Here is a 9,904-nt window from a genome sequence, read left to right on the forward strand (position 1 = left end):
CTAACCAGGAAAAGATAGTTCAGGAGCTATAACACCAGAGATAGCCACGGGAGTGTGGTGATGTCACTGGTGGCCGAGGTTCCAGGGACTTTGCCAGGTAAGGTCAGTGCAAGACCTGTAAGTTCCAATCAAGAATTCACACATGGGCTTGCTCAAGAGAGAACTCACCAGTGAAATCTGGTATGGCATTTGTTTGGCCAGAGCTGGTCCTGGACATGAAGTGATGTTGATTGCAGGAAAGGCTATGGGGAGATGACCAGAAAAAGGAGGTGCACAGTGTAGACATGCAGAGTTAGGCCTAAGAGAGTGCAGACAGTAGGAGTGAGCTTGGTTCTGGGAGTACAATAGGGAATATCCAGTGTGACCTGTTCAAGGTCTGGGGAGTTGGGTATAGTGCTGACAGGGGAGGCTCAGATTTTCTCTCAAAGGAAAGACTTCGCTTGATCTACACATACTTAGCTATCTAGGCCTCTTAGTAGGCATATTGCACTTCTGGGCTTACTACTGGGGGAACTCACCAGGAAATTTGGTGAAAGAGCTGTCTGATTAGGACCAGGCTTAAAGGGTAAACATTGCACAAGCAGGGGAATATCTGTGGACCTTTCAAGCAAAGTTGGTACAAGATGTATGTGCACAGGAGATAGGCCTGGTGTGTATAGATGGCATAGGCAGGCTGGGATGTAGGGGAACTAAACAAAAATAGCAAGTGCAGGAGCTACCTTATGGGACTTAGGCCTGGAATTTCATAGATGGTGCTGGCAGGAGAAGTACAGGAAAATTCTATGAGCAAAGCTGATGTATAGGCTTCATCTAGAGTGTGGGGGTGGCACTGGCTCTTAGAAAATTCACCAGCTACAGTTAAATGAAGGATCCATGTGACTAGGCCTTTGAGGGCAGAGATACTGCAGTTGGATTTGATTCTGGGGAAGTTCACCTTAGAGAAAGCCAGAGCAAGAGCTTCACAGTCCATCACTGACAGAACACATAGGTAAGGAATCAAGGCAGAAACTTGGAGACAAAGAACTGAAGCACAGACCATGAAGGAACACTGCCTTGCTCTTCATGGCTACATCAGCTTGCTTCCTTATGCAACTCACAAACACCTGTATCACACACAGTGGACTAGATCCTCACAGGTTAATCATTACTCAAGAGAATGATCCACACACTTTCTATTTTGCTTTGTTTTGTTTTTTGAGACAGGGTTTCTCTGTGTACCCTGTCTGTCGTGGAACGCACTCTGTAGAATAAGCTGGACTTGAATCCAGAGAGAACCACCTGCCTCTGCCTTCTAAGTGCTGAGATCAAAGGCGTGCACCACCACATTGAGCTTCCACACACTCTCTTAAAGGCCAGTTTCCTGAAGGCATTTACTCAACTAAAGTTTACTCTTTCAGATGAATCAAGATTGCATCAAGATGACAGAAAAAAAAACCTCTCTGGCATAGCCAGGTTCCGTCACATTCCATCACAACCTGCCAAAGAGCTGGGGAGCATATTCCACGGGGTACTGAATTTTCAGTAAACACAAACACAAGATTATACGGTAAATAGAATCTTGATTCACAGTTTCAAATCCCTTAAGATCATGTAATGTATATCATGCCTGAGACCCATGAATTCCGTCTAGGAAGTCTAGAAGACCCCTTCGTGAAACTGAATATGAACTTGATGCTTCGATGGAGACAGTAGAACGTGGGAAGACAGGACCTTAATGTGCTTGCCATAGAAAGCTACATGTATATGTTGTAGAGAGCTCAAGAAAGAGGCTACAAGCCGGGCAGTGGTGGCACATGCCTTTAATCCCAGGTTCAGGGGGCAGAGGCAGGTGGATCTCTGTAAGTCTGAGGCAAGCCTGTTCTACCTACGTGCCCCTCAACCGAAGAATGGATAAAGAAAATGTGGTACACATCACAATGGAGTACTTCACAGCAGAGAAAAACATGACATCATGAGGTTTGCAGGCAAATGAAGGGAACTAGAAAATGTCATCGTGAGTGAGGTAACCCAGACTCAGAAAGACAAACATGGTATGTACTCACTCATAAGTGGATACTAGATGTAAAGCAAAGGATAACCAGACTGCAACCCACAGCTCCAGGGAGGCTAGATAGTATGGATGACCCTAGGAAGGAAGTATGGATCAACCAGCAATGTAGAAATGGATGAGATCTACATGAGCAAACCGGATGAGGAGAGGTAATGGAGGACAAGGGATGGGAAATGAGAGCTTAGGGGATAGAGAGGTTCGACCTGGAATGGGAACAGATTGGGAGAGCTGGGAGAGCAAGGAAAGAGATACCATGATAATTGAAGAGACCATGGGAATTGGGAGAAGCAGAGTGCTAGGGAGATTTCCAGTAATTCCCAGGACTCCACCATAGACTACTGGCAATAGTGGAGAGGGTGCCTGAGCTGACCTACTCTGGTGATCGGATGGCTGAATATCCTGTCTTGATAGTACCCTCATCCAGTGCCCGATGGAAGCAGATGCAGAGATCCATGGCCACGTCCCAGGTGCAGTTCCAGGATTCCAATCAGAGAGAGAGAGAGATAGAGGAGGGATGCTATGAGCAAGAGATATTGAGATCATGATTAGAAAATGTACAGAGACAATTAGCCAAACTAGTGGAAACACATGAACTGTGGACCAATAGCTGAGGAACCCCCATGGTACTGGACTAGTCCCTCTGGGTAATCAAGACAGTGGTTTAGATTGAACTGTTTAGGGCGCCCCCAGGCAGTGGGATCGGGAACTGTCCCTAGTGCATGAGCAGGCTTTGTAGAGTCTAGGGCCTATGGTGAGACACTTTGCACAGCCTTGGTGCAGGGAGAAGGGGTTTGGACCTGCCTCAACTGAATATACCAGGCACTGCCTTCTCTCCATGGGAGACATTGCCTCCCATGGGAGGAAGAAGGAATGGGGGAGAGAGGAAAACGGGTTGGTGGTAGAAGGGAGGAGAGGGGAATCTGTGGTTGGTATGTAAAATGAATAGAAAATCTCTTACAAAAAAAACAAGAGGAATAAACGTAACTCAGAGAATAGAGAAAGGAAAAAACAAACAAATAAAAACTTCCCAAAACAAAACAAACAAACTAATAAAACCAAAACAATAAATGTTTCCATTGCTTTTGAAAAAAGTTAATAATAGCAGTGAAAAAATACTTGTGCTTGGCAGGTATTAATTTCCCACGTTGTAGAAAGCTTTGAAAAATGGCAAATTCCATTCTTTGAGAAACTGTTACACTCTAGAGGTATAGTAATACATGCTTTTAATCTCCACACTCAAAAGGCATGCAGATATCTGTGAGTTTGAGGCCAATCTCATATACATAGTAATGTTCAGTCCAAAGTTATACTATGAGACTATGATTCAAACTAACCAACCAACCACCCAACAAACCAACCAAACAAACCATCCAACTACAGTCATGTGTTTACTATAAAACAGTAACAAAACAATTTATTCTTTAGTTTAAGAGGAAGAAAAACAGATTAATTTCCCTCAGTAGCAATAATGCTAATTTGAGTTAGATTACATTTGTTTCCCACATTCTGAAAATATTTACATAAAATGTCTTTTGGATTGATTTCCTTTAAGCCTGCCAAGGATTGTAAGCTGTAGGTAGTGGTCAATATGGACACTTTAGCTGAAGAACATGGCTTACATTCCATTTCTGTAATTAACTTCCTATGCAAGGGTACTATTTTCTTTTTGGAAAATCTGAAATTCATGACGACATATTTTGGGTAATTTAAAAAATATTCCTTTCTTCAAGAAGGAGCAGATAAGATGGTTTTATACACTTTACTTATCTTTCCTCCTGAAAATGAATAGCCTGTGGTGGCAATAAAATCCAAGCATTTGACAAAAATGGCTAAATAATGGCATTACAGATATCCATGTAATCTTTCAACAGTGTGAGGGTGAGGCATGCCTTCAGAGCTTTAAGCCATGTGGGTGCAGATTTAATGTAACATTGAGTCTAAAACATGACTGAGAATGAGGAGAAAACTAGGGACATTAGGAACATATGCTTAATAACTGGTTCAGACTAGGGAGTAGTTTCCTTCAGTAGTCTCTAAATTTTTTCTAAAACATCATATATTTAAAATAAAAGTCCTAGTTAAAATAAATTCTTCCAATTTTCAATTCATGGATTTTTTCAATTCGTTTAGTCCTTAATGATAACACAGTAAATATAAGACACCACATTAAGTATTCCCTTCACCTTCAGCTCTGACTTACCTAACAGCAAGTGTGTTCTAAGTAGTATATTTTTTACACTCCCTGGTATTGAGAGCCACTGGTAGCAAAAGTCCATGGGAACATAAAGCAGTGACAATTAGAGTTCAGAAGGTCAACCTATCAGAACAAAGGGTTCTGTTAAAGGAAACTATCATGCAAGGCTGGTCTATATCACATCAATCATTAATCCAGTCTGTTGGAGGTAATCCCTCATTTGAGCTTCCATTTTTCAAGGAAACTCTACTATGTTTCAAGTTGATCAAGAGTAGAGGGCACAATCACCAAATGGGGTTTGTAGCAGAGGTCTCAAACAAAGGCATGTTGTGCATGTCAGCAAAACTCTTCTTTTCTTTATTTTCATGAGACCTGGTTTCAGAGTACCTCTGGCTTTCTGGGAGCTCACTATGTAGACAAGTCACACCTAGAACTCACAGAGATTGGGCTGCCTCTCCCTCCCATTGCTGAGATTAAAGTTATGGTTCACCACACCCAGATGATCAGCTGACATTTTTGCCAAGCTCTTGAGTACCTGGATGATGCTTTTCAGGGCACATTTATTTCCAGCAGAATCTGGGGTATATCACTTGCTAGCAAATGCTGTTTGAATTCTTCTGTCTAAGATGGCACGCTCTGGAATCTTCCACGTTGGGCACATACATAAAAACAACAACATGCACATGTATACAGTAAGGCACAACCATGCTTTTTATGAAACATTCTTGTCTTCCCATTTCCTGTAACAGGATGTTTATGCACTTCCCATTGATCTCCACAGCTCACTCTAAGAAATTCATCCTGATTTTGATATTAGTATGTTCTGGAAGCTGTCATGTAGCAGAAAGTGCAGGTTTTCTTCATTGCTTATTATACCACAGATACATGATGAAGTACAAAGAGATAAGGTTTAAAAAGAAAGTCAAACTTTCCTTCTCTTTTTACCACTCATTTACACACTTTGGCTATTTTTAACTATATGCTTACAGTATGGTATGTTCTCAAGATGTGACCACAGTAAGAAATAACATTGTGTAAATTTACATAGCTTTATATCAGTTTGTAAGAACTTAAGAGTTACCTGGAAAGAAGCAGCTCAATTACGGGATCCTCTCCATCAAATTGCCTATAGTCAAGTCTATAGGACATTTTCTTGGTTAGTAATTTTCTTGATTAGTATCTTATGTAGGATGTCCTGGCAGAAGGTGGGCAGTACAAAATGCACATTGAACAAGCTATGGGGGTCAACTCAGTAAGCAGTGTTTTTCCATGGCTCCTGCTTGATTCATTTTCTGTCTTTGGTTTCTTCCTTGAGTGCCTGCCCTAGTCTGTTGAGATGATGCACTATGATGTGGCAATGTGAGCCATTTGAACCATTTCCTCTCCAAGTTGAATTTGGTCATGTTGTTCTATCACAGCAATAGAAACCCTAACTAGTATCATCAAAGTAACAGAGTTTGAGGTAAAACACAGAAAGAGAAAAGGGGGATATTTTTCTATTCCAAACAAAATACCCCATGATTTTATTTACATATAATCTGTTATTACTGACAATATTTACTTTGTGTCTCTATCTAAGATGTTTCTAGAAGGTAAGATGGTCACAATGTCTACAATGAAAACACTTTGCTCAAAGTGAAATGCCTATCCTTCTAATACACACACACTGAAGGGCAAGGAATGGGGGATGAGAGCTTATTTTTTTTTCAAATAACTATATCTGCTATGCCCATCAGGCATTGTAGTACTTATTTGATGCATGATTTCCAAAAGTAAATTCCTCTTTTGAAGACTATTCACATACAAAAGGAAGTTAAGCACACTGGTCCTTTATGGCCAAATATGACTAGGAAGTTGTGTTCTTTGCTCATAATCCACCATTCAGCCTTAGTAGCCATGGAAACAAGAATTTTTAAAGTGAGTTAATACTCTGTCAACTACCAGTCACTAACATTTGGTCTTACTACAAGGGAAAAAGAGGCAAGTATTTTACATTCCCGGGTGTTTTTATTAATCACATTCTTTTTCACAGGACAAAGAATGCCAGAAAGGGCCATTGACATGTGGGTAAGTGTATGTAAACGCAATTGAATATCGTGTCTAGAAGCCCCACGTGGGACTGCAGGTAATCATTGAGCTGCCCTGCAGGTTTAATTGTGTAGGTCCCTGATGTTGAATTTATGAATTAACCTCTCTCTGTTGTATCCTTACCTACAAAATTTGGGAAATGACTAGATGGATGTCCTTAGATAGTCAGATGTATGAATACTCCTGAAGTGTTTAAATGAGGTTCTTCTTAAGCCAAGGACAAGAGTGAACGGAAAGGATTGTGGGATCTAGGGGTTGGAGAGACACTGCTCTGAGCTGAAATGTCTGCCTAATAGAATTTCTTGTCCTGAAGGTTTTCCCACTCTTCTTCTGACTGGAGATATGGGCATTTACTGTTAATAGGAGGAACGTCTGTGATCCTGCCACCTTCTAAATGAATCTTCTTATCCATAATACACAAAGGTATAAAAACTTTATGTTATATATGGGAGCTTTCAAATATGGTGTTATGAATCAAATGCATCTACTCCATGTGTTTCAAACACAGGAAGAAACAGATACTGCCAAGCTAGCTCATTTTTTTTTCTGGAACAACAGCAATCTTCATTGTGTTTTCAGTACTACCTCACAGCACACTGTTCTTGTAGTCCATTGCCTCGGGCCTGCCTTGGAAAGGAAGATGATGTGGGCAGGGTGTTACCCAAGCCACCATGAATTGTGAACTCATCTTGCTGATGAAACCTCCCTAGTAGAACAGCTCCTGCCTTCACTCAGTCAGGAAGCACATTCTACAGAGACTTTAGAGCAGGGGGTAGCTGTTTAGGGAAGGTTTCCTGGCAAGGAGATCCAGTGTGTAGGCCCCTTCAACTTTCTGCATGCACAGTTAGCAGTGACATTATCCAAATGCCTATTCAGTAAATGACTCACCTCCTTCCTTCATCCTAAGATTGGAATTGAGAAAAGGTGCAAAGAAGTTTGATCAAAGTCATAATACAGAGTGTAAATTTTCTGTGAAAGAAGATATTTGCTCACAAAAAATATGTCAGGATTCTTTTTGTTTCACTGAAATGAAGCTAATTATCTAAAGATGAAATTTTAAGTAAGAGATGGGCTATAATTGGAAATATCCACATTTATGGATTTATATGAATTTATGTGTTAATTATCTATTTCCCCTATTCCTCTGACTCACTCTCTGGACAATTTTACACATAGATTTTGGTTTATAGATACCAAAGAAGAATTCAGGGTTTTGTGCGTGTTAGATAATCACTTTACCACTGAGCTCTATCCCCGGCTATATTACAGCTAGACGTTGATGAGCATACTCTTCTGGTTTCAATTATAAAATAGGTATAGCCTTCTTTAGAGAAGTGTACATTTCTGGAAAATTCACAAGGAGGAATAGCATTGCACACTATCATTTATGAGGTGTATCATTATGTACAGATCAATTTGTATACACACACATGTGTACAAAAATTTGTGTCAAGTGTGTTATTATTTTTACATAAATGAGTTTACTATGTGAATTATTTTCATTTTCTTTCATAGTTGATTTCAGTTTGTAACAGTCATGAAATGTTATAGTACTATATTTTAGAAATGACAATTAATTTGAGCATTCCCCTGCTTTTTCCTCTCATTATGGTATTAAAATATTTACAAATTGCAAATACAGGTAAAATAAGCATGTCATTACATATGATATTGCAAACTCTCTTCTCATTGTCAGTTCTAAGCACTGAAATTCCTAGTCAACAAATATTATTATTTACTCTGTGAAGAATAATAATCTGTACATAGACCACTGAAACATCTCTATGTGACAACAGGGAGAAGTTATGAGAGCTCAGTGCTGTACAAACCATGACTCCCTCTGTTTTCCTGCCTTCCCTTGTAGTCTCACTGACTCTATTCTTCTTTGATGCCTTCTTCAGATTTGCCAAAATGAAGGAGTTCATCTTCAAGTTCACTGGCTTGATTTGCAGTACAGCAGCTTTGGTGTTCGAAATCATCCTTGCAAACAGCCAATGCTGGCGCCTGTGGGAGTTTAACAACGAGGGTGTGCAATTTGTGTCAGTTGGACTCTGGAAAGCTTATTACACTCAGGAATTTAACATCTCTGGGTCTATGACCAGGATGTTGGTTCACACCCCTCTCAATTCAACCTGGAACAAGTCATCGGAATTTCAGTATTTACAAGTCCTGATAGCTTGGGCCATTTTGATGAAACTCCTAGTCGTGATTTTCACTTCAGTGGCCATTAAGATCAGCTGTCTGGAAGATCCACTCATTGAGATCCAGCTGTTTTGCTACAAGATGTCTGCCATAACTTTGGCTGTGAGCAGCCTTTTCACGCTTGTTACTGTGACCTTGAACCACCTGGTAGATATCTATGGGCAAATCACTCTTGACTTTTCACCTGACTTTCCCGTTAAAAAGGAGGACATTATAAAGAAACACTGCACAAATGTGTTCCCAATGGGTGTCCTGATAGCCACGATGTCACTCTTTGGCGTGATTATGTTTCTCTATGAGATGATCTCTTTGAGAGTGCAGAGTCAAGTGAAGGCCCAGTGTGCTTCCAACCTGGCTGAGCAAAAGGTCTGAAGTGAGGGCTCTGGCATTTTAACATCTGCCAGGAGAATCTTTGAAGAAATTGCCCATTTGTACACAGTACTGTGTAATCACCAATTCATTCTATGTAAAATATCAACTTGATTTCTGGGAGTGTGTCTAAGTTTTATTCCTTCCTTGCTGTCAAATGCATTCCATTCTTTAAATGTTTTCACATACTAAACTGTAGGTCATGATCTCATTTGATACTGCCATCAAGCAATAGCAAGAAACAGTACAGTATAAAGGCATGTTTCCTAAGTAAACCTAGTGAATCCCATGAGAAATATGGTTTGCAAGAAAGCAGACACCTCAACACCAAAAAAGAAACCACATTCTTGTGTGGAGACACTTAAGTATTCATATCTCTGAGAGGTAGAGCAGGATGTTTTAGCCTTGGCACTGCTGGGAGAGTAGGATTCTCTCTTGGAGAAAGAAGGCAATGCTGTTCACTGAGTATGCTAGTGCCATCTGTCTTCTGTCGCTATTAGAAGGCAGTAGCCATCTCCTATTTCCCCAGTTGTGAATAAACGTCACAAATGCCCAGGCGTTTCCAGTGTGCTCTGATGGTCCATGTGGTGGGTAGCACATGGCCATTCTAATCTATCAGCCCTCTCTCAGGACCTTAAAAAAATCCTAGTTTTCTTTCTGGGAACATTAGTCCCTATTCTTTATCAGGTCAGCTTTCTGAGTGTGTGTTATACTGTGTGAATACTTTCTCTCAGTGGATCTAGATCAGTGGTTCTCAACCTGTAGTCTGTGGCCCCTTTTCAGAGTTAAGTGACCCTTTCACCAGGATTGCCTAAGACCATTGGAAAACACAGATATTTATATAATGATTAATAACAATAGAAAATTGCAGTTATAAAGTAGTAATGAAAATAATTTTATGGTTGGGGGTCACTCCAACATGGGGAAGTGTATTAGAGAGTCACAACATTAGGAAGTTTGAGAACAACTGACCTAGATCTTCCATCTCCATCACCACCACC

At 40.4% G+C, this 9,904-nt stretch overlaps 1 protein-coding gene across 1 annotated transcript; it reads left to right on the forward strand.

Moving 5' to 3' along the window:
- Positions 1–2,119: 2,119 nt before the first annotated feature.
- LOC131899717 (uncharacterized) lies at positions 2,120–8,982 on the forward strand. Its single transcript, XM_059251198.1, has 2 exons — positions 2,120–2,199; positions 8,234–8,982. Exons 1-2 carry the CDS (start codon positions 2,120–2,122, stop codon positions 8,904–8,906), a joined length of 753 nt encoding a protein of 250 aa, XP_059107181.1. The 3' UTR covers positions 8,907–8,982.
- Positions 8,983–9,904: the final 922 nt, after the last annotated feature.

Source organism: Peromyscus eremicus, chromosome X (genome assembly GCF_949786415.1).
Source record: "Peromyscus eremicus chromosome X, PerEre_H2_v1, whole genome shotgun sequence".
In the NCBI taxonomy this organism is placed as follows: domain Eukaryota; kingdom Metazoa; phylum Chordata; class Mammalia; order Rodentia; family Cricetidae; genus Peromyscus; species Peromyscus eremicus.

Bases quoted from the DNA above. Each gene is read 5' to 3' on its own strand.
- LOC131899717 (XM_059251198.1), top strand. From the start codon at position 2,120: ATGACCCTAGGAAGGAAGTATGGATCAACCAGCAATGTAGAAATGGAT. The intron at 2,200-8,233 runs GTAATGGAGGAC...TGCCTTCTTCAG, and splicing joins AGCAAACCGGATGAGGAGAG to ATTTGCCAAAATGAAGGAGT.